Here is a 24,711-nt window from a genome sequence, read left to right as displayed (position 1 = left end):
CTCTGAGTTTAATGTAGGTCAGGATCCGACAAAGCAGATCAGACACGGATTGTAACCTAAGCTTTGCCTGTCTGGGCAGAAATAGACTGGCACATGATGACGTTGAGTTAGCTAGGCAACATTATGCAAGTTCTTATTCTGATTAGGCAGGATGTGCTTAGTCCTTACCTTGCCCCGGCACACAGACAAATACGAGGTAGACCAACTCAGCTCAGTTGGCCAGGAGCAAGTAGTTGAAGCTCACGGTATGGTTTTGGTCCTTTGTCATTCCGCAACTTGTTATTGATTGTGAACCGATCAGATGATTGACATAATAATGTAACATCTGTAACATCCATTGCAGGGTTACTTCTTTGGCTGGAGCAAAAACCTGCACTTACATCGGCTCTTTATGGATCTTCCTCTCTCCCTCTCTTCCTCTCTCCCTCACGCTCATCTCATCCCCTTTCTCCTTCTCCCTCCCCTCTCCCATTCTCTATCCCTCTTTCTCTCCATCTCTCTCGCTCTCTCCAGTGTGTATTAGATCACATTGGCTGTCCCTCGCGTCACTCTGTCATAATCTGTGAGGGGCCTTGTCCCGTTGACAACCCGTCATCTCTTGCATGCACGCACACGCCTGCTTCAGCCCTAGGGGAGACGGGATTGCTGTGCCCCCTTACCCCCACATCACATCACATCACAGCCACCACTCAACCGGCCCATCTCATCTTCATTACAAACAGACGCCCCAGAATGGATGGTCCACTGTCTGTTTCAGGCTATCTCCCTCTGTCTGTTTTTCTTTGTCTCTTCATCTCTCTCTTTCTGTATAGTTCTCTGTCTGTCTGTCTGTCTGTCTGTCTGTCTGTCTAGCTTTCTCTGTCAATCTCTCTCTCTCTCTGTCAATCTCTGCCCACGTAGAGAATGAACCAAACCACTGTGGGTGCTTCACTGTCAGTATCTCTCTTTATAACACAACCATGAGGAGACTGACTTATACAACAGCTCCCACACTGAAGAGGCTTTCAGCTACTCCATACTACTGCTAAAACACAACATCAGTTAGAGTGACTGTCGGACTCCTCTTCTATCTTAACACCACTGAAAACCACAGCACAGGTTAGAGAGAGAGAGAGAGAGTCATCTTTCCAGGGCCTCAATTTACTCATACCCTACTGGAAAGCTGTGACAGGACTATACTATTAATCATCATTACCATAGTATGGTTGGATGGCTGACCCTGAGTAGAAGTAGAAGCCGTGTTTATTAGAAACTCACATCCAGACTGGATTGTACACCAATCTACATACATGTTTTATCTATACAATCCAGGAGGAGCCACCTGTCCCCTCAGCCCTGTAGTATCATTATTATCATGACTCATCTAGCAAACCATAATTGGTTCTGTCAAAGTTTTTAGAACATTCGTTAGGTCTCAACAAATGTTCTCATAAGACAAAAAGTGTTTAGTGGTGCTGATGTTGCAAGAACATTCCTAGAACCCATTTAATCTGTTCTTTAAAGGCTCCCAGAATGTCTCATTAGGTTGTGGGAACAGTCTGGTGAGAACCTTCTGGGGACATCGCAAAGGATACAGTATGTTCCCAAAACACAAAAACTGTCCAGTTGTGCAGATTATTCTATAATGTTTATTTTAGGGTGCAAAAAACATTCACCTGATGTTACAAGAACGTTCCTACAACACATTTCAATATAACAATATGGAAGAAAATGAAACCTATTCTACAAGATCCAAAATCATTTCCGAAAAACACAACTTTATGGAACAATCATTGGATAGCTTTCAGAATTCACCTATAAATTGGTCCACATGGAAAACTAAAGGCATAGAAACCATAAATGACTTGGTAACAGGAAGTACATTTATTTCCATGACAGAACTCAAAAGTCATTTTCGAACTGACCAATGTAGATAGTCTGAAATATATGCAACTTAAAAGTTCCATATCATGACATTTTGATTTGAAATCTTTTGGACATCAGAGCAACCTTGAGTAAATCCTATTTGAGTCAGAAAAGGGTGTTCATATGACGTGGAAGACATAGATAACCTTGCAGAGAGCATATCCAACTGACAATCTCTTAGAAAAAAACATGAACTATTGGAACAAAGACTTAAAAATAACTGATGTTGGCACAAGATGGAGGGAAAGTTGCAGCATAACTAACGAAATTACAGTTAACGAAAATGTAAGCTTAGTCCAGTATAAACTAATGTATAGAATTTATTATACATCAGACATAATGTAAGGATATACCAGATTGGTTGGATGATCCTCCTCTTCACTCATCTTGAAAAAACGTATATTAAAAACATGGAAATGAATCAATCTTAACACAATGGAAGAATGGAATGATCTATTATTTCAATATTTCAAGTCCTTGTACATCACTGGGGCCGAGCTCCCTGCCATCAAGGATCTCTATACCAGGCTGTGTCAGAGGAAGACCCTAAAAATGGTCAGAGACTCCAGCCACCCAAGTCATAGACTGTTCTCTCTGCTACCGCACGGCAAGCGGAACCAATGCACAAAGTCTGGAACCAACAGGACCCTGAACAGCTTCTACCCCCAAGCCATAAGACTGCTAAATAGTTGGTAAAATATACTGAACAAAAATATAAACGCAACATTTAATAATTTATTCGATTTTACTGAGTTAAAGTTCACATGAGGAAATCAGTCAATTAAAATAAATTCATTAGGCCCTAATCTGTGGATTTCACATGACTGGAAATACAGTTACGCATCAGTTGGGCCTCAGGATCTTGTCACGGTATTTTGGTGCATTCAAAATTGCCATCGATAAAATGCAATTGTGTCATTGTCCATAGCTTATGCCTGCCAATACCATAACCCCACTGCCACCATGGGGCACTCTGTTCACAACGCTGACATCAGCAAACCGCTCGCCCACGATGCCATACACTTTGTCTGACGTTGTGAGGCCGGTTGGACATACTGACAAATTCTCTAAAATGACATTGGAGCTTATGGTGGATGGATTCTCTTGGTGAAGGAGAAATGCTCACGAACAGGGATGTAAAATGTGCACAACATTTTAGAGAAATACTTGTGCGTATGGAACATTTCTGGGATCTTTTATTTCAGCTCATGAAACATGGGACCAACACTTTACATGTTGCGTTTATAGTTTTGTCCAATGTTGTTAACAAAATAGCATGCAGAATTTAGACTAACATAAAAAAATAAAAACTTTGTAAAAATGGACTGTTCCACTTTTTTATGCACCCGATATAATCCCTACTTTGAGACGCTTGACGCCCCTGTTCTATTTTTTAGGATCTGAAAAGCAAAAGTGACCCTAGATCCGCACTCGGAGTCTTGGATACCTTGTCAATATGTGCCCAGAAGTATGCAGCATATAAAGGGATGGTGAATAACCCAGTTAGCAGTATTTCCCTGGTTTAGTAATATCTAAGGCTAAAACAGAAACAATGAATTCCTGATTGAACATACTGCCATGGCTATATACTGAACAAATAGTAGAGCTTTCCTGGTGGTGCAGAGTATAAAAAACCTGGCTTGAGAACCAGGCATTGCAGGTTGTCAACATACAGTTGAAGTCGGAAGTTTACATACACTTAGGTTGGAGTCATTAAAACTCGTTTTTCAACCACTCCACAAATTTCTCCACTCCACAAAACTATAGTTTTGGCAAGTCGGTTAGGACATATACTTTGTGCATGACACAAGTAATTTTTCACTTATAATTCACTGTATCACAATTCCAGTGGGTCAGAAGTTGACATACACCAAGATGACTGGGCTGTAACGGCATTCAGGTGAAGACCAAGGTGCAGCGTGGTATGTGTTCATATTATTTATTCTGACTGAACACTGAATACAAAATAACAAAATAATACATATAAACGCACCTTGCAGGTAACCATGGATGACAGAGGACGAACAATGATTCCAAGCACCACCCACCTTTTGAAGCTTCCAGTCTGTTATTTGAACTCAATCAGCATGACAATTGCCCTCATACAAACTGGGGCATATTTGTCATTCTTAAAACTTTTGGCCACGACTGTACACGGCCCAGTACATCACCGGGGCCAAGCTTCCTGCCATCCAGGACCTCTATATCAGGCGGTGTCAGAGGAAGGCCCTAAAAATTGTCAAAGCCTCCAGCCACCCTAGTCATAGACTGTTCTCTCTGCTACCGCATGGCAAGCGGTACCGGAGCACCAAGTCTTGGTCCAAGAGGCTTCTTAACAGCTTCTACCCCAAGCCATAAGACTCCTGAACAGCTAATCAAATGGCTACCCAGACTATTTGCATTGCCTTTTTCCGACTGTCCAACTCCTGGCTGAACCCTACGTCACAGCCACTGACAAAACACATGCCTGCAATCCTTACATTGTAGCGCAGCAGGAGAGAGTGGTGTCATCACGGTAGCACATTCAGAGATCAATTTATAGCCATTCATGTAAAATAATTTATAGATTTTAAACAAAACAACTGTCACATCTGCTCCTGCCACGCCCTCTAGTGCTCATCTGGTTGACCTGCCGCCACTCCCCCAGTGCTCTCTCCCTCTCTGTGTGTGTGTGTGATTGTGTGGGCGGAGGTGTGCTGGTGTACAGGTGTGCTGTAGTCAGAGCAGATCCCAACCAGCTGCAACCTGTTCCATAATCAAGACCAATACAAATACTCAGTCCTGCCACTTCCACACTGCCAGATCGTAATCTCTGCTCAGTCAGTCCATGTTTCTAGAAACTGAACAAGTTCCACAGACATATTACTAACAGAAATTGAATAATGTGTCCCTGAACAAAGGGGGGTCAAAATCAAAAGTAACAGTCAGTGTCTGGTGTGGCCACCAGCTGCATTAAGTACTGCAGTGCATCTCCTCCTCATGGACTGCACCAGATTTGCTGTGAGATGTTACCCCACTCTTCCACCAATGCACCTGCAAGTTCCCGGACATTTCTGGGGGGGAATGGTCCTAGCCCTCACCCTCCGATCCAACAGGTCCCAGACGTGCTCAATGGGATTGAGATCTGGGCTCTTCGCTGGCCATGGCAGAACACTGACATTCCTGTCTTGCAGGAAATCACGCACAGAATGAGCAGTAGGCTGGTTGCATTGTCATGCTGGAGGGTCATGTCAGGATGAGCATGCAGGAAGGGTACCACCTGAGGGAGGACTCTCCACCTAGATCCTTCTCCAGAGTACAGACCTCGGTGTAACGCTCATTCCTTTGACGATAAACGCGAATCTGACCATCACCCCTGGTGAGACAAAATCGCAACTCGTCAGTTAAGAGCACTTTTTGCCAGTCCTGTCTGGTCCAGCGATGGTGGGTTTGTGCCCATAGGTGACGCTGTTGCCGGTGATGTGGTGAGGACCTGCCCTACAAGCCCTCAGCCCAGCCTCTCTCAGCCTATTGCGGACAGTCTGAGCACTGACGGAGGGATTGTGCGTTCATAGTTTAACTAAGGCAGTTGTTGTTGCCATCTTGTACCTGTCCCGCAAATGTCATGTTGGGATGTACCGATTCTGTGCAGGTGTTGTTACATGTGGTCTGCCACTGCGAGGACGATCAGCTGTCCGTCCTGTATCCCTGTGGCGCTGTCTTAGGCGTCTCACAGTACGGACATTGCAATTTATTGCCCTGGCCACATCTGCAGTCCTCATGCCTCCTTGCAGCATGCCTAAGGCACGTTCATGCAGATGAGCAGGGACCCTGGGCATCTTTCTTTTGGTGTCAGTAGAAAGACCTCTTTTTAGTGTCCTATGTTTTCATAACTGTGACCTTAATTGCCTACCGTCTGTAAGCTGTTAGTGTCTTAACGACTGTTCCACAGGTGCATGTTCATTAATTGTTAACATTTTTACAAGAAAGGTGAGATTGTAACCTTCCTTTCAGCATTACTAGTTATTGTTTATGACCCTCTCGTGATAAATAATTCTTTTTGGGGATTATGTAGATTACATTTAGTTACATTCAGCTGGATAATCATCCACACAACTGGACAGTTGTTTTGTGTTTTGGGGGATATTATTTAGAGTTAGTGTATGTAGCACCTCTGTAGTCACGGTTCGTTGTTTGTTTCTTGTTTCGTTTATTAGTTTCACTTTAATAAATTATGTGGAACTGTAATCACGCTGCGCCTTGGTCCTTTTCAACAAACGATCGTGACTGAATATCCCACTACAATAGGACCAAGCATCGTGCCCGGGAAGAGAAGGTATCCTGGGCTTGGGAGGAGATAAAGGAGGAGAAGACATCCTGGACTTGGAGGGAAATTATGGCTGGAGACGAAAGCCTTCCGTGGAAGCAGACGCAGGGTGAGAAGAGAGGACAGCGACGACGCCGGGGTTCGCGGCCACAGAGTAAGCCCAAAAGACAGCCCAAATTATTTTTGTGGGGGGGGGGGGGGGGGACATGGGGTGGTCGGCGGAGCCGAGGAATGAGCCAGAGACCGTCAGGGAGTCGAAGGAGGAACTCGACAAAAGATTCCGGAGAGAGGTGATGGCGATGAGAGTGCTGCAGAGCGGGCATGCTGAGGAGCGTGACACCAGTCCGGTGTCATCTGCACCGGTTTCACGCATCTGGCCTCCAGTGTGCCTCCCCAGTCCGGTACGTCCTGTGTTTCCTCCACGTACTCACCCTGAAGTGTGTTTCACCGTTCCGGTACAATTTGTGCCGGTTCTACGCACCAGGTCTCCAGTGCGCCTCCACAGCCCAGTATGTCCTGCGCCAGCTCCCCACACTCACCGTGCGAGCACCCCATGTGCCCCACCCCAAAGTGTCATCGTTCCGGCACCATCTGTGCCAGCTCTACGCACCAGGTCTACAGTGCGCCTCCTAAGCCCAGTACGTCCTGTGCCTCCTCCTCGCACTCTCCCTGAAGTGAGTGTCCCCAGTCCGGTACGTCCTGTGCCTGCTCCTCACACTCTCCCTGAAGTGCGTGTCCCCAGTCCGGTACGTCCTGTGCCTGCTCCTCGCACTCTCCCTGAAGTGCGTGTCCCCAGTCCGGTACGTCCTGTGCCTGCTCCTCGCACTCTCCCTCAAGTGTGCCTTCCCAGTCAGGTACGTCCTGTGCCTCCTCCCCGCACTCGCCCTGAAGTGCGTGTCACCAGACCGGTACCACCAGTGCCGGCCCCACGCACCAGGCTTCCTGCAACAATCCCCAGTCCAGAGCTTCCAGCGACGGTTCCCAGTCCAGAGCTTCCGGTGACGGTTTCCAGTCCAGAGCTTCCGGCGACGGTTCCCAGTCCGGAGCTTCCGGCGTCTGGAACCTCCAACAACGTTTCCCGGTCCGGAACCTCCTGAGACGGTCCATGGTCCGGAACCTCCTGAGACGGTCCAAGGTCCGGAACCTCCAGCGACGGTCAACAGTCCGGAACATCCCTCAACGAGGGATGGCAGGAGCTCTGCACCAATGCACAGTCCGAGCACGGCGTCCAGTCCAGCTCCGGGGCAGGAGCCTTCCTCTGCGCCGATGTCCAGTCCAAACACAGTGTCCAGTCCTACTCCATGGCAGGAGTTTTCCTCTGCACGGATGTCCAGCCTTCCTCTGCGCCGATGTCCAGTCCAAACACAGTGTCCAGTCCAGCTCCATGGCAGGAGTCTTCCTCTGCACGGTGTCCAGTCCCGCTCCATGGCAGGAGCCTTCCTCTAAGCCGATGTCCAGTACAAACACGGCGTCCAGTCCAGCTCCATGGCAGGAGCCTTCCTCTAAGCCGATGTCCAGTCCAAACACGGTGTCCAGTCCAGCTCCATGGCAGGAGCCTTCCTCTAAGCCGATGTCCAGTCCAAACACGGTGTCCAGTCCCGCTCCATGGCAGGAGCCTTCCTCTAAGCCGATATCTAGTCCAAACACGGTGTCCAGTCCAGCTCCATGGCAGGAGTCCTCCTCTGCACGGATGTCCAGTCCAAACACAGTGTCCAGTCCAGCTCCATGGCAGGAGCCTTCCTCTAAGCCGATGTCCAGTCCAAACACGGTGTACAGTCCCGCTCCATGGCAGGAGCCTTCCTCTAAGCCGATGTCCAGTCCAAACACGGTGTCCAGTCCAGCTCCATGGCAGGAGTCTTCCTCTGCACGGATGTCCAGGCCAGGGCCGGTGTCCAGTCCCGCTCCATGGCAGGAGCCTTCCTCGGCATCTAGGTCCAGTCCAGGCACAGTGTTCAGCCTGGGTCCATGGCTGGATCCGCAGGATGAGCGGGTTCTTCGGCCCACACCAGAGCCGCCCCCGATGCTGGCGGATCCGCGGGATGAGAGGGTTCTTCGTCCTGCACCAACCCTCCCTTTTGGTTTCACCTTGGGGGGGGGGGGGGGGGGGGGGGGGGGTACTGTCACGTCCTGACCATAGAGATTCCTTATTTTCTATGGTGGAGTAGGTCAGGGCGTGACTGGGGGGTTAGTCCAGTTTATTATTTCTATGTGGGGTTCTAGTTTTGTTTTTCTATGTTAGTGATTTTGTATGATTCCCAATTAGAGGCAGCTGGTAATCGTTGTCTCTAATTGGGGATCATATTTTGGTAGCCTTTTTTCCACCTGTGGGTTGTGGGATATTATTTTGAGTTAGTGTATGTAACATCTCTGTAGTCACGGCTCGTTATTTGTTTCTTGTTTTGTTTATTAGTTTCACTTTAATAAATTATGTGGAACTGTAATCACGCTGCGCCTTGGTCCTTCTCTACAAACGATCGTGACAGAATGTTCTGCGCTGTTTGTTACAGTTGTGGACAACATTTTTGTGACTGTTAGGAGAACATTCCGAGGATATTTCATTTAAAACATCAAAAAAGATGGGATGGGATGTTATCATTCTAATGTTAGGGTTTTATCTATCTAGAACTTAATGGGAATTGTAGCTAATGTTCTTGGAATGTTTGCTGGAATGGCTATTATAACTATTAACCCCTGGACAGCAGTGTCACTGTCATACTATACTGGCCCTGTGAAGTGTACCACTTTAAAATGACCAGTCAAATCAAATTTTATTTGTCAAATGCGCCGACTATAACCTTAGTGAAATGCTTACTCAGAAGCCCTTAACCACCAATGCAGTTAAGAAAAAAAATTTTAAAAAATAAGACATAAAGTAACAAATAATTAAAGAGCAGCAGTAAAATAACAATAGCGAGGCTATATACTGGGGGTACCGGTACAGAGTCAATGCGCGGGGGCACCAGTTTGTCGAGGTAATTGAGGTAATATGTACATGTGGGTAGAGTTATTAAAGTGACTTATGCATAGATAATAACAGAGAGTAGCAACAGAATAAAAGAGGGGGGCAATGCAAATAGTCTGGGTAGCCATTTGATGAGATGTTCAGGAGTCTTATGGCTTGGGGGGTAGAAGCTGTTTAGAAGCCTTTTGGTCCCAGACTTGGTGCTCCGGTACTGCTTGCCGTGCGGCAGCAGAGAGAACAGTCTATGACTAGGGTGGCTGGAGTCTTTGACACTTTTTAGGGCCTTCCTCTGACACCGTCTGGAAAAGAGGTCCTGGATAGCAGGAAGCTTGGTCCCAGTGATGTACTGGGCTGTACACACTACCCTCTGTAGTGTCTTGTGGTCGGAGGCCGAGCAGTTGCCATTACAGACAGTGATGCAACATCAGGATGCTCTCAATGGTGCAGCTGTAGAACCTTTTGAGGATCTGATTTGGTCCCAGGGCTATGTGTGTGTGTGTGTGTGTGTGTGTGTGTGTGTGTGTGTGTGTGTGTGTGTGTGTGTGTGTGTGTGTGTGTGTGTGTGTGCGTGCGTGCGTGCGTGCATGAATATGTGCGTGCAAGCGTGTGTTTGCATGTGTGTGTGTCCAGGGAGCAGGTCAGTAAATAGTAGGAGAAATAAGAGCAGTGCTGATCTTTGTTTTCTATTTCCCTGGGTTGATACCTTGCTGCTGACCTCCATCTGAGAGTGGCTCGTGTTCAGTGCAACAGACAGTCTATGTTGAACTAGTAATGAGGTCATATTGTTTGAATTTTGGAGCAATAATTCATCTTCAAAACATAGCAAACAAGGTTATTATCCAAAAACAGTGATGCACACACTCACACCCGCACGCACGCCCCCCCCCCCCCCCCCCCCCCCCCCCCCCCCCCCCCCCCCCCCCCCCCCACTCCCTCCCTAAAGTAGTCATTAACATGCTTGTTAAATTAACTCCTGGCTCCACAGTACAGAGCAGCAGCAGCAATAACTGGACTAATAGGAGAGATGCATAAGGTTACATAACATGACCCTGAATAAACCTACAAGCTGAAGTCCCATACTAATACTACAGGCTCAATACTGCTTGGCTCAATACATAATAGGAAAATAACAAGACTGATCACCTCTCATACTGTTGCAGATTACCTTGATCCCTGACCTCTGACCCCCAACCTGAAGTCTGACCCCAAGTTAATTAACAACAGTTAAAGTCACAACCAGCATATTGTGGTCTACTGGTGAGTTAGAAGGGTAATTTGTTCTGTTGAGGTCTAAGTACTGTCAACACTGGACTGTCTGACCATAAATGTTAGAGTGGGTTGGTGCTGATTGCTGTTGAGAACAATAACCTCGAATAGCCTACTGCTTTAGTACCAGCACCTCTTATGAAATACAATTGAATGTAAGTGTGCCACCTTTTTCCAGTTCTGACGGCCGGTTTGGAACCTGGGACATCTGAGTATAGTAGCAGACTACAGTATGCTAAAAGCTAAATGGGTGTGTATGCTGCAGAGTAGAGTAATGTCAATACTGCTGAGTCTACACTGAAGCAGCTATGACTCAGGATCACACTCACACACTCACACACACGTTTTAGCAGTTTTAGATGGTTAACCATGATCTCCTTCCATTACTGTGTGTGTGACCTTGACAGAGTGAGCAGTGCCAGTCGTAGCGGTTCGGTTGGACTAGACCAACCGAACGGACACTCACTGAGCAGTAAAACCAAAGAGCCTCTATGTGTGGACAGACACACTCATCATACAAATAAGCAAGCAAGCTAGTAACACACACACAAACACTAACATTCAAACATAAATCATGTTTGTGGGCACACACACAGTACGCACACATTGGCTTGAACACCTAGAGCTGCTGTGTGATAGCAGAGCTGGGCTGCACTGTGCCAAATCACCGGCTGCATTCCAGACAAATTATTACACACAGCAGAGCTAAATACAAGACCATTTACATTTCACTGGAGTGCTGGAAAAATGACGTTCCTGAAACATAATCACTGACACTCTCTCCCTCATCTGTCCCATATCAGAGAAAGCAGCAATGAAGTCAGATAACAGAGTAAGTCCCACCACTTCATAACATACTCAAGTACCACACACACACACACACCACACACACACACACCACACCACACACACACACACACACACACACACACACCACACACACACACACACACACACACACACAGACAGACAGACAGAGAGAGAGAGAGCTGATATGGGTTGTGACGTATTAACCTGGAAGGCAGACTCCTGCTCCGACTGTAAACACAGCTATTTATAACACCCCAATTATGACTGTGTGTGTGTGTGTGTGTGTGTGTGTGTGTGTGTGTGTGTGTGTGTGTGTGTGTGTGTGTGTGTGTGTGTGTGTGCACCATGTGTGTGTGTGTACATATGGTAATCCTATGGAGGAGGAGGATTCTACTTTTATCTTTCTGTTTTTAATCTTTCCTCCCAACCTCATCGATGCAGAACAAATTTCTTAGAATTATGGATGGATGTGTGTGAGTAGCTGTACTGTGTGCTCGTGCATGAATGCTTGTTTGTGTGTGTTTGTGTACTACTGCATGTGTGTGAGAGAGCCACTGATGTGGTTATGCTCTTGATTGCTTATTCTGAGAAAAGGCCCTTTTGCCCTCCAAACAAATGTCATCTAGCTGAACTGAAGTAAGACAGCTCTTCTTTTAGCAAAATGGCTAAAAACAACATTTCTGTCAACCCCAGTTGTTGAATCGGACTGGTGCTCACCAGTAGCAACTCTTATAGAATACCGGCTGTAAAACATGATTAAAATATTATTTAAATGAGTACCGGCCACTTTTTCATTCCACTTCAAGCACTTCTATTGTTTGGTAAAAAAAAATAAAAATCAGCATATCTTTAGATGTATGAAGAAAGACAACTATATCTGGCAGAGAGAGAGGTTGACTAAGAATAGTTGACCTTTCTTCATCACATCAACTAGGGTGAATAATTCCTTAACGCACGCACGCACACACACACACACACACACACACACGCCGACACAAGCGCACCGTTACACTCTCTACTCTCCACTATGGTATTAATCAGATCACCATCATTTCAATGCCTCATCCTTCCCGCCATCCTTTCACGGTGATCCCTCCTTCCTCCGTTGAAGAATGATGAGAAAGTGAAGGTCAGATAGCAACAGCTCTCTTACTCTCCCTCCCTTGTTTGTTCTCTCGATCTGTTTTCAATTTCTCTGTCTCATCTCTATATCTGTCTATCATTTTCTATGTCATTGTTCATCTCTCTCACACAAACCCATCCCTCTGTGTTATACACTTGTGTTACACAGTTAACCTTCGACCCTGACCTGCTTTTAGAATGTTAGAGCAAACACACACAATAATGCCATATTCAACACACATAGCACCGGTGCATCATTCTTGAAAAAATCATGATAAAAATCTGTCAGTTTCAGCTAGAGATATCTGTCTCAATCCACTGCATCCGCCAGTGTCGCACTTCCGCATCTGCGGTGAAAGGTGACAGAGTTAGAGCGGTGTTTGTAAGGCCATGAGACACCCCCCAAAATCGGTCTTCTCACAAAAACGTCTGAACGGTTTGACCTACAACTATTATGACCACTGTATGTAAAGGGGAGACACTCACGAAAATGGTGTTCTCCGTTTTGCTCTACGACCCCCACAAGTGTCACGAGACTCGTCTGAAAGTAGCCAGTATCGGTTAAAATAAACGAATGGAAGTATTAAGTATTAAGATAGTTTGTGCCTACCCCAAAAAAGGGGTTAAATATGTGTAAAAATAAATCTATACACAGTCAAAAGTAAAAAATACCAGTCAAAAGTTTGGACATTGTCACGTTCTGACCTTTATTTCCTTTGTTTTGTCTTTATTTAGTATGGTCAGGGCGTGAGTTGGGGTGGGCAGTCTATGTTTGTTTTTCTATGTTTGGTTTCTGTTTCGTCCTGGTATGGTTCTCAATCAGAGGCAGGTGTTGTTAGTTGTCTCTGATTGAGAATCATACTTAGGTAGCCTGGGTTTTACTGTTGGTTTGTGGGTGTTTGTTTCCGTGTCAGTGTTTGTCGCCACACGGTACTGTTTCGGTTTAGTTTCTTCACGGTTCTTTTTGTTATTTTTGTACTCAGTGTTCAGTGCTTTCTTTGATTAAAGCTGTGGACACTTACCACGCTTCATCTTGGTCCGAGGAGATCTGCCGTTACAGACATGCCTACTCATTCAAGGGTTTTTCTTTATTTTAAATATTTTCTACATTGTAGAATAACAGTGAAGACCTCAAAACTATGAAATAACACATATGGAATCATATAGTAAGCAAAAAAGTGTTAAACAAATCAAAATATATTTATATCTGAGATTCTTCAAAGTAGCCACCCTGTGCCTTGCTGACAGCTTTGCACACTATTGGCATTCTCTCAACCAGCTTCATGAGGTAGTCACCTGGAATGCATTTCAATTAACTGTGTGCTTTGTTAGAAGTTCATTTGTGGAATTGCTTTCCTTCTTAATGCGTTTGAGCCAATCAGTTGTGTTGTGACATGGTAGGGGTAGTATACAGAAGATAGCCCTATTTGGTAAAAGACCAAGTCCATATTATGTCAAGAACAGCTCAAATAAGCAAAGAGAAGCGACAGTCTATCATTACTTTAAGACATAAAGATCAGTCAATACGGAACATTTGAAGAACTTTGAAAGTTTTTTCAAGTGCAGTTGCAAAAACCATCAAGAGCTATGATGAAACTGGCACTCATGAGGACCACCACAGGAAAGGAATACCCAGAGTTACCTCTGCAGCAGAGGATAAGTTCATTAGAGTTACCAGCCTCAGAAATTGCAGCAAAATAAATGCTTCACAGAGTTCAAGTAATAGACAAATCTCAGCATCAACTGTTCAGAGGGGACTGCATGAATCAGGACTGTGTGGTTCCCACCGTGAAGCATGGAGGAGGTGGTGTGATGGTGTGGGTGTGCTTTGCTGGTGATACTGTCTGTGATTTATTTAGAATTCAAGGCACACTTAACCAGCATGGCTACCACAGCATTTTGCAGTGATACACCATTCCGTCTGGTTTGGGCTTAGTGGGACTATCATTTGTTTTTCCAACAGGACAATGATCCAACACACCTTCAGGCTGTGTAAGGGATATTTGTACAATACCGTTCGAAGGTTTGGGGTCACTTAGAAATGTCCTTGTTTTTGAAAGAAAATCTAATTTTTTGTTCAATAAAATTAAATTGATCAGAAATACAGTGTAGACATTGTTAATGTTGTAAATTACTATTGTAGCTGATTTTTTTATGTAATATCTACATAGGGGTACAGAGGCCCATTATCAGCAACCATCACTCCTGTGTCCAATGGCACGTTGTATTAGCTAATTAGCTAAAAGGCTAATTGATCATTAGAAAACACTTTTGGAATTATGTTAGCACAGCTGAAAACTGTTGTACTGATTAAAGAAGAAATAAAACTGGCCTTCTTTAGACTAGTTTGAGTATCTGGAGAATCAGCATTTGTGGGTTCGATTACAGGCTCAAAATGGCCAGAAACAAAAAACTTTCTTCTGAAACTCGTCAGTCTATTCTTGTTCTGAGAAAGGAAGGCTATTCCATGCGAGAAACTGCCAAGAAACTGAAGATCTCGTACAATGCTGTGCACTACTCCCTTCACATAGAAAGAAAGAGGAGTGGGAGGCCCCGGTGCACAACTGAGCAAGAGGACAAGTACATTAGAGTATCTAGTTTGAGAAACAGAAGCCTCACAAGTCCTCAACTGGCAGCTTCATTAAATAGTACCCGCAAAACACCAGTCTCAATGTCAACAGTATAGAGGTGACTCCGGGATGTTGGCCTTCTAGGCAGAGTTGCAAAGAAAAAGCCATATCTCAGACTGGCCAATAAAAATAAAAGATTAAGATGGGAAAAAGAACACAGACATTGGACAGAGGAACTCTGCCTGGAGGGCCAGCATCCCGGAGTCGCCTCTTCACTGTTGACGTTAGAACACAGGAGTGATGGTTGCTGATAATGGGCCTCTGTCAGCCTATGAAGAGATTCCATTAAAAATCTGCCGTTTCCAGCTACAATAGTCATTTACAACATTAACAATGTCTACAATGTCTTCACTGTATTTCTGATCAATTCGATGTTATTTTAATGGAGGGAAAAAAGCTTTTCTTTCAAAAACAAGGACATTTCTAAGTAAACCAAAAAAATGTAACGGTAGTGTATATATATTCCCTGAGTTGTTTCATTTCTCTAAGATTTAGGACAGCCGCTTAAAAACCTTTTTTCTTACGATTTATTTTTTAACTGTCCCTTTTGCCATTAATGAATGTGTTAGGGGAAAGAGGATATCTAGTCAGTTGTACAACTGAATGCATTCAACACAAATGTGTCTTCCGTATTTAAAACAACACCTCTGAATCAGAGCGGTGCGAAGGGCTGCCTTAATCGACATCCACGTCTTCGGCGCCCGGGAAACAGTGGGTTATCTGCCTTGCTCAAGGGGCAGTACGACAGATTTTTACCTTGTCAGCTCGGGGATTCGATCTAGCAACCTTTCAGTTACTGGCCCAACGCTCCTACCCGCCAGGCTACCTGCATGTATTCAATGCGTTTCTATGGGCTTTGGTAGTAAAGACCAAAATCTCTCTATATTTTTTTATACCTAAAAGGGTCCTAAAATTCCAAACCAATTAGCTAAATTATCCATAGTATGACCATCTTAAATAATTCCACATGTCAGCTTAGCAACCAACGTCTTAGACTCTAAAGAATAAAATATTGAACAATGCAGGGAATCCAAAGGTTAATAATGTATGTAGTTGTTCAAGGTATCATTGACTGCTGATCATAATGAATGGATTTACGGTCTCTCTCTCTCCCCATCGGCACTCTGTGACTTTGTTGGCTGGTTGTGTCAATACATGTTAACACGGACACAAGTGACACATTCTTTACACACACGCAGTGGGGTAAAGTAAGTAAAAATACTTTCAAGTACTGCTTAAGTCCTTTTTTGGGTTATCTGTACTTTACTTTACTATTTATATTGTTGACTACTTTTACTTCACTACATTCCTAAAGAAAATAATGTACTTTTCACATTTCAGCCAAATTGAGCCGTCTGATTTGCTTATTATAAGGAATATGAAATTATTCATACTTTTACTTTTGATACTAAAGTATATTTTTGCAGTTACATTTACTTTCTATACTTAAGTATATTTAAAACCAAATACTTTTAGAATTTTACTCAAGTAGTTTTTTTCTGGGTGACTCACTTTAACTTGAGTAATTTTCTATTAATTAAGATATCTTTACTTTTACTCAAGTATGACAATTGGGTACTTTTTCCACCAAAGAACAGACATGCGAGCACATGCACGCATGCACGCTCACACACACTAAATAAAGTTTGTTGGGGAGCCTTCTCCTTTCAGCAAGTGTAGCATGAGTCTATCCCTGTACGGCCAATCCGCAACGTGAACCCTCGTTCACAAAAACACAACATACACCCCAAGCAGCGTGCTAACCATGTTCTTGGTTGGCCGAGGCTTCTCAGGGAAGGTGACGTCACTGTATAATTGGCTAGCTACTTCACATCTGCTATGCTAGCGTGATGAATCCCTTTCATAGCATACAGTAGTGAGATAAGGAGGAGGAGAGGGGAAGGGACGAATTCTGAATGGGCTCTGATTAATCGTGCTAGAAGATGGGGAGCCCAGGTGGAACACACACGCACGCACGGATGCACGCACGCACACACATGCACACACACTCACAGGATGAGCTAAAGACACCGGGAATCTCTTTACATTACACTCTCAGCCCTGCAGTCATAACATGAGACATCTTAAACAACGAAGACACACAGTCGCATACACCAACCGCTAACAAACACACACACGCACCCTCTTCTCCTGACCCCATTCCCTCTCCTCCGACTGTCACTCTGGTTAGTGTACATGGATATGGCTGCAATATCAATAGACTTCCATGTAATCCCATACTACGGGAGAGAGAGAAGGGAGAGATGCTTCATCTCAACATTACTGTACATAAAAACAATATCTCATCCCTTCTTTCTCTGCATGGTGTCTGGTCAAGTTCAAAGTACCAGTAACTCCCTGTAACCAGGACCTGATGCAGCTGCGTGGAGGGTGAATGGTCAAAGAAGAACGACAAGAGAGGAGGAGTGATGAGAGATGTGGAGGAGAGAACCAATGGCACAGATACAGATAGAGAGTTGCGCTGACACTGATGGTGGACTTAGTCAGTACCTCTACCCTGGCCTCTCAGGCTTGAACCTGGAACACCGACAAGCCCCTGTACCAAAATGCTCAACGCTCTTCATGAAGGCTACAGTGGTATTCTCACATAGTAGATGAATGGTGGGATGCTCCACTGATCTGTGTGCCAGTAATTAGACTACTATCCTCCTGTGAGTAGGGCTATTATACATGTTCTATTCTCTTTAGTAGACCTAAATCAGTAGGATCCTATTCTGAGAGGAGGCTAACTGACAGGAGAAGTGATGATGTCGTAGGCCTCCTCTCAGTTCTGCTCTCTTGGCAAAGATAGTGTGGAAATTCAATAGACATTGAGGATGAAAACGTCTGCATATCTGCAGAGTTTTGGGAGAGTCATTGGTGTGATGTGAAGGACAGGTGAGGTTAGGGAGCGAGGGAAAGACTGGGGAGGAGAGGGAGAGAGGAGAGGGTGTAAGAAATAGAGAGAAGAGAGTGAGGGAGAGAGAGGGAGGGAGAGAGAGAGGAAAGAGAGGAGGGAGAGAGGAGAGAGAGTGAGGGAGTGATAGAGTAAAGTGGGAGAGTGAGCGAGAGAGGGAGGGAGAGAGAGGAAAGAGAGGAGGGAGAGAGGAGAGAGAGAGGGAGGGAGAGAGAGAGGGAGCGAGAGAGGGAGGGAGAGAGAGAGTAAAGTGGGAGAGGGAGCGAGTGAGATTCTGTGTATGGGGTGTGGAAGTCCTCTGATCATTGAGACTTCCAATCCAATCCCTGTGCTCCTGTGATGTTACTCACCCTGGCTCAGGCTCTAGCTCTGACTCTGTGTGTGTGTGTGTTGTGAAAACAGTGCTGGCGTCCCCGAGTGGGCTGTCAGTCAGGGACTATTGACTGAGCGCCCACCATCAAATTAGCTAAATGAGTTGATGTGACGATAAGCAGTGATAAGACCTTGGAGCATCTCTGGCTCTACGTCCCAGCAGAGGACAACTGCCTGTTTACTCGCCAGAATGGTACAACAACAAAACACACAGTGCAGGTCAACAGTCTAAGCTATAGGTCGAATAACTATCCATCTACACCACCTGAGTGTTAGGACTGCACTTTCTCTGAACATCTGTCAAGCTAGACATTTATTGCAGCTGAATTAAAGACAGTAGGCAAATAAAGTGACATGTATAGGAGCACATGAGCAAGACACTGGCACAGGTCACCCATATTCTATAAACAAACAGAACCACTTAAATCCCCAAACTTGAATCCCGCTTTCTGTACAGTGGTTTACATGCTCACACACACAAAGCCCCCCTGTACTCTCCATCCCCATTCTTACCTTGGAACTTGAATCCTTCTATTTGGACCCAGAGGCAGAGGTCCTCCGTCTCGCAGTCACACCTCCAGGGGTTTCCACTGAGCCCCATGGAGCGCAGAGAGGGCAGGGCAATCAGAGAGCTGATGTTCAGCGTCGTCAGGTTGTTCCTGCTCACATCCAGCACCTGCAGAGCCATGTTCTCTGAGAACGCATCCGGGTGGATCTCACTTAGCCCCGGGTTGTCTGTTAGCCGTAGCATCACAAGGCTAGACAACGGTCCAAACGTCCGGTCCTCGATCTGGGTCAGTGTATTGAAGGACAGGTCAAGGTAGGCCAGCTTCCGGAGATTCCCGAAGGTGGACTCGGAGATCTCCATCAGGGTGTTGTTGCTGACGTCCAGGTATACTAGATCAGACAGGTAGTTGAGTTGCAATGCTGGAAGTTCTCCGATGCGGTTGTTGGAGATGATGAGTTGGCGGGTAGCTAGAGGGAGGTCGTTGGGGAAGAGGGTGAGCTCCTGCCCGGCACACTGGACCACCAGCTGGTCGTCACACACACACCTGTCAGGGCAGCCTGCTGTAAGAGCCGGGGAAGGGGCCACCCCCATCACGAAGATAAAGAGAAAGAGTAGCCGGAGAGAGTGAGCGCTTGGAGCGGGTAGGAGACGCATGATGAAGCAGCCCAGGGCGTCATGAACTCGGGCTGAGTAGGACCAGGAGGACACCCCAGGACCAGCGCTCCCCTCCGGGCATCCTGCATGGGGCTGCGGGACTGGGGGTGCGGCTAGACGGCTACTCTGGAGGACCGAGTCCGGTTGCGGCTTCTGCTGTTGTCTGGAGGATTGGATAGTGGTTATATCCAGACTCTCTTTCTTCCCCTCTCGCTCCAAATGGATAACGGTCTCTAGCTCACTCACACGCACGTCCACAAGACGCCCGTGTTAATTACGAAGGTGACCCTACTGACTGACGCGCTGGTCGGGCGGTGAGAATCGCTGAGGCTTATCAGGTTCATCTGAAAGGAGAGTAGAGAGAGAAGAGAAATATTTGATAAAAGGGAGTCTGTCACTCTTTTCTGTTATTGCCTCGGTATGTATTTATTTTAAGTTAGTTGTCTGCGGCAGAATGCATTGTTCGTTTATAGTTTCCAAACTGCTGGATGGTGAAATTCCAGGAAGTGATTCCTCCGCTTCCTACTAAAGAGAGTGGTGTGTAATACTGCCTGTTTTAATGGATTTGTAATAGTTTAATAATCACCGTCTGTTCTGCGATGTCATTTGCTAATCCGTTATTCCGGAGCGCGAATGGAAGTGCGTCCATCCCTCATTTGCCTGCTCGGCTGGTCTGGCTGCATGTGTGTGTTCGCTGCTCTGCTCTCTCTCGTTCGCTCTCTCTTTTTGCAGTTGGGGGGGGGGGGGGGGGCTGCAGTGTGTGTGTGTCAGCAGTCTCATAGTCAGACTGTGTGTGTGATTCGCTGCCACACAGCTTTGTGACGTAACCAGGTGTTCAGTAGGGGCACATGGGTAAAATCACTGGGGGAGCCATGCAGTGGCGACCCGTCATTCAGGGCAGGTGGGGCTTTTATCAAAATAGAAATAACAAAAATAATAATATTTTTTGTTGTAATTTTTTTTTGGGGGGGGGGGGGGGCGCTTGCCTGATTTGCTTGTTATTTTGGCATTAATATGAGTCACATATTAGTTTGAAAACAATGTAAAAAATATATATATATATCACTGAGTTAATGAAGCCGCATACAAACACGGTCTCTTTTTTGATTCCTTGAGTAAGGCAGCTCCAAAATGCAGGTTTTTCAGCCTAGCTCAGTGCTTTTTCTTTGATGACAAAATTTACCCACGAAGGACCACCACACCACCTTCCTGTTCAAGTAAGCACATCGCAACAAGGTGAGTCCAAAAATGTCTTATATGCTGCTGCATAAATTGTGTAATATGCCAGGGAGATATACTGTAGCTAACTAAGAAAGTAAGACTAAGTGTCCCTAAACATCAAATTTGGGATAGGGTTAAAACAAAATCAACTCCACGGTTAAGTTTAGGGATGAATTTTGAATGATTAAGGTTAGGGCTTTGGCGCTGCCTGTGACTGTCAAGCAAATAACTGTTGGTCTAACGGTAATTGAGCGTTAATTAACAACACATTTAGCATCTTCTGGCTTACATTTTAAAAAGTCTAATAAATCCATGTAATATAGCCAACACCTTCACAATAAATACATTGTTTATTTTAGACAGGTCTGAAGAAGCATGATAAAAAAAGAAAATGTAGTCTATTTCAAAAGAAAAGAGTACTCTGAATTGTCCTTATGTTTGGTCCTGATGTGGCTATGCAAATGGCTGTGGGCTACGCTAGTTCATTTAGCAGACAAGATTTGCTTAGAATTACATGGCATTATTTTATAGTATGAAGAATACAATTGAACAAAGCTGAATAAAATATCAATATTTTCTCCAAATGATTTGAGGTTTCTATTCTGTGTCAAGCGGTTAACAAAGAAATAGGTACTCCTTTATGCTTAATTTAGAGTTATTAATGTAACTTTAGTTGCTCTACAAACGTTAGGCTATATGTTTAGATTTTTAATACATTGTAGGTCTGCTTGATGAGAGACTAATGATGATTTGAAAAAAGTTGCTTGAACTGCTTAGTGTTTTGCGCAGGCTGGACACACTCCAATAGTCTCTTATTCACAATTTGACAAGCACTTGATAATGCCTCTTTGTGGCCATAATGCACAATAAAAAAATCCACACATTCAATTTATAGCACGCACACACACACACACACACACACACACACACACACACCTCTCCGTCAACTGATCTGGTCTTTCTAACAGGCTACAAGTTAAGACAGACACATTGGGGACGCAACTGCCCGCATCCTTATCCAATTCCGAGGTGCATATTGAAGATATTAGATGAACTGTCCACATTTACTTTTCATCAGCCAAGATGAGTAGGCTTTACTAACAGCAAAAGCACTTGTTACAGTTACAGTAAAAAATGATCTTCCCCAAACTTAAAACTCAAGCGCTGCTTATACAGTATATGCAAGTTAAGCTCTACACCGGATTCATGTGCTTCATTTTAATTTGTTATTTGGCCACTTTAGTTGTGATACAAATCTTATTAAAACATATGAGCTCGGCTACATGATTGAACAAATTGTAAAAATAAAAAATGGTTTCTTATGCTGGGCATCATTTTCATATACTAAGTAATATATGTGTGACATTTGTTTTGATTTAGAATGAACCATTATCATGCATATCGAAAGGGGCAGCGGAAAAAATACATGTAATCTTTGCACTTAAATAGCGAATGGATGACGCCTTTCCCCGTGGTTTATTTTCATGCCAGATTGTAAAGATAAGCAATGTGCTTAATATTAGGAAAGTTGAGAAATAAATGTAGTAGGCCTAGCCTACAGAAAGCTGATCCTCCTCTTTTTATTAGCGGCCATCACTCCGTTGTTTTCTCCCGCAATTACATAGCCTATAGAAATCAAATCAAATTTTATTACTTACATGCACCGAATACAACAGGTCACCTTACAGTGAAATGCTTACTTACGAGCCCCTAACCAACAATGCAGTTTTTTTTAAATACAGATAAGAATAAGACATAAAAGTAACAAGTAATTAAAGAGCAGCAGTAAAGTAACAATAACGAGACTATATACAGGGTGGTACCGGTTAGTTGAGGTAGTATGTACATGTTATTTATTTATTTCACCTTTATTTAACCAGGTAGGCTAGTTGAGAACAAGTTCTCATTTGCAACTGCGACCTGGCCAAGATAAAGCGTAGCAATTCGACACATACAACAACACAGAGTTACACATGGAATAAACAAAACATACAGTCAATAATACAGTAGAACAAAAGAAAACAAAAAGTCTATATACAGTGAGTGCAAATGAGGTAAGTTAAGGAAATAAATAGGCCATGGTGGCGAAGTAATTACAATATAGCAATTAAACGCTGGAATGGTAGATCGGCAGAAGATGAATGTGCAGGTAGAGATACTGGGGTGCAAAGGAGCAAAATAAATAAATAGATACCAGTATGGGGATGAGGTAGGTAGATAGATGGGTTGTTTACAGATGGGCTATGTACAGGTGCAGTGATCTGTAAGCTGCTCTGACAGCTGGTGCTTAAAGCTAGTAAGGGAGATGTGAGTCTCCAGTTTCAGAGATTTTTGCAATTCGTTCCAGTCATGGGCAGCAGAGAACTGGAAGGAAAGACGACCAAAGGAGGAATTGGCTTTGGGGGTGACCAGTGAGATATATCTGCTGGAGCGCGTGCTACGAGTGGGTGCTGCAATGGTGACCAGTGAGCTGAGATAAGGCGGGGCTTTACCTTGTAAATAACCTGTAGCCAGTGGATTTGGCGACGAGTATGAAGCGAGGGCCAACCAACGAGAGCGTACAGGTCACAATGGTGGGTAGTGTATGGGGCTTTGGTGACAAAACGGATGGCACTGTGATAGACTGCATCCAGTTTGTTGAGTAGAATATTGGAGGCTATTTTATAGATGACATCACCGAAGTCGAGGATCGGTGTAGGTAGAATTATTTAAGTGACTGCATACAGTGCCTTGCGAAAGTATTCGGCCCCCTTGAACTTTGCGACCTTTTGCCACATTTCAGGCTTCAAACATAAAGATATAAAACTGTATTTTTTTGTGAAGAATCAACAACAAGTGGGACACAATCATGAAGTGGAACGACATTTATTGGATATTTCAAACTTTTTTAACAAATCAAAAACTGAAAAATTGGGCGTGCAAAATTATTCAGCCCCCTTAAGTTAATACTTTGTAGCGCCACCTTTTGCTGCGATTACAGCTGTAAGTCGCTTGGGGTATGTCTCTATCAGTTTTGCACATCAAGAGACTGAAATTTTTTCCCATTCCTCCTTGCAAAACAGCTCGAGCTCAGTGAGGTTGGATGGAGAGCATTTGTGAACAGCAGTTTTCAGTTCTTTCCACAGATTCTCGATTGGATTCAGGTCTGGACTTTGACTTGGCCATTCTAACACCTGGATATGTTTATTTTTGAACCATTCCATTGTAGATTTTGCTTTATGTTTTGGATCATTGTCTTGTTGGAAGACAAATCTCCATCCCAGTCTCAGGTCTTTTGCAGACTCCATCAGGTTTTCTTCCAGAATGGTCCTGTATTTGGCTCCATCCATCTTCCCATCAATTTTAACCATCTTCCCTGTCCCTGCTGAAGAAAAGCAGGCCCAAACCATGATGCTGCCACCACCATGTTTGACAGTGGGGATGGTGTGTTCAGCTGTGTTGCTTTTACGCCAAACATAACGTTTTGCATTGTTGCCAAAAAGTTCAATTTTGGTTTCATCTGACCAGAGCACCTTCTTCCACATGTTTGGTGTGTCTCCCAGGTGGCTTGTGGCAAACTTTAAACAACACTTTTTATGGATATCTTTAAGAAATGGCTTTCTTCTTGCCACTCTTCCATAAAGGGCAGATTTGTGCAATATACGACTGATTGTTGTCCTATGGACAGAGTCTCCCACCTCAGCTGTAGATCTCTGCAGTTCATCCAGAGTGATCATGGGCCTCTTGGCTGCATCTCTGATCAGTCTTCTCCTTGTATGAGCTGAAAGTTTAGAGGGACGGCCAGGTCTTGGTAGATTTGCAGTGGTTTGATACTCCTTCCATTTCAATATTATCGCTTGCACAGTGCTCCTTGGGATGTTTAAAGCTTGGGAAATCTTTTTGTATCCAAATCCGGCTTTAAACTTCTTCACAACAGTATCTCGGACCTGCCTGGTGTGTTCCTTGTTCTTCATGATGCTCTCTGCGCTTTTAACGGACCTCTGAGACTATCACAGTGCAGGTGCATTTATACGGAGACTTGATTACACACAGGTGGAT

At 44.6% G+C, this 24,711-nt stretch overlaps 1 protein-coding gene across 1 annotated transcript in view; it reads right to left on the bottom strand.

The window, feature by feature from the left end:
• Positions 1-20,222, bottom strand: part of lrrc52 (leucine rich repeat containing 52) — a 23,923-nt gene extending 3,701 nt beyond the window's left edge. Inside the window, exons 1-2 of the mRNA XM_036978290.2 lie at positions 20,039-20,222; positions 18,804-19,796 (exon numbers count right to left, since the gene is read on the bottom strand). Of these exons, the coding sequence (XP_036834185.1) occupies positions 18,804-19,452 (649 nt within the window). The 5' untranslated portion in view covers positions 19,453-19,796; positions 20,039-20,222. The remainder of the gene's footprint in view (positions 1-18,803; positions 19,797-20,038) is intronic.
• Between the last annotated feature and the right edge of the window lie 4,489 nt (positions 20,223-24,711).

This window comes from Oncorhynchus mykiss, chromosome 5 (genome assembly GCF_057628025.1).
Source record: "Oncorhynchus mykiss isolate SJ-2025 chromosome 5, ASM5762802v1, whole genome shotgun sequence".
NCBI lineage: Eukaryota > Metazoa > Chordata > Actinopteri > Salmoniformes > Salmonidae > Oncorhynchus > Oncorhynchus mykiss.
Note: the sequence above shows the minus strand (reverse complement) of the source record. Positions and strands in the feature narration are given on the sequence as shown.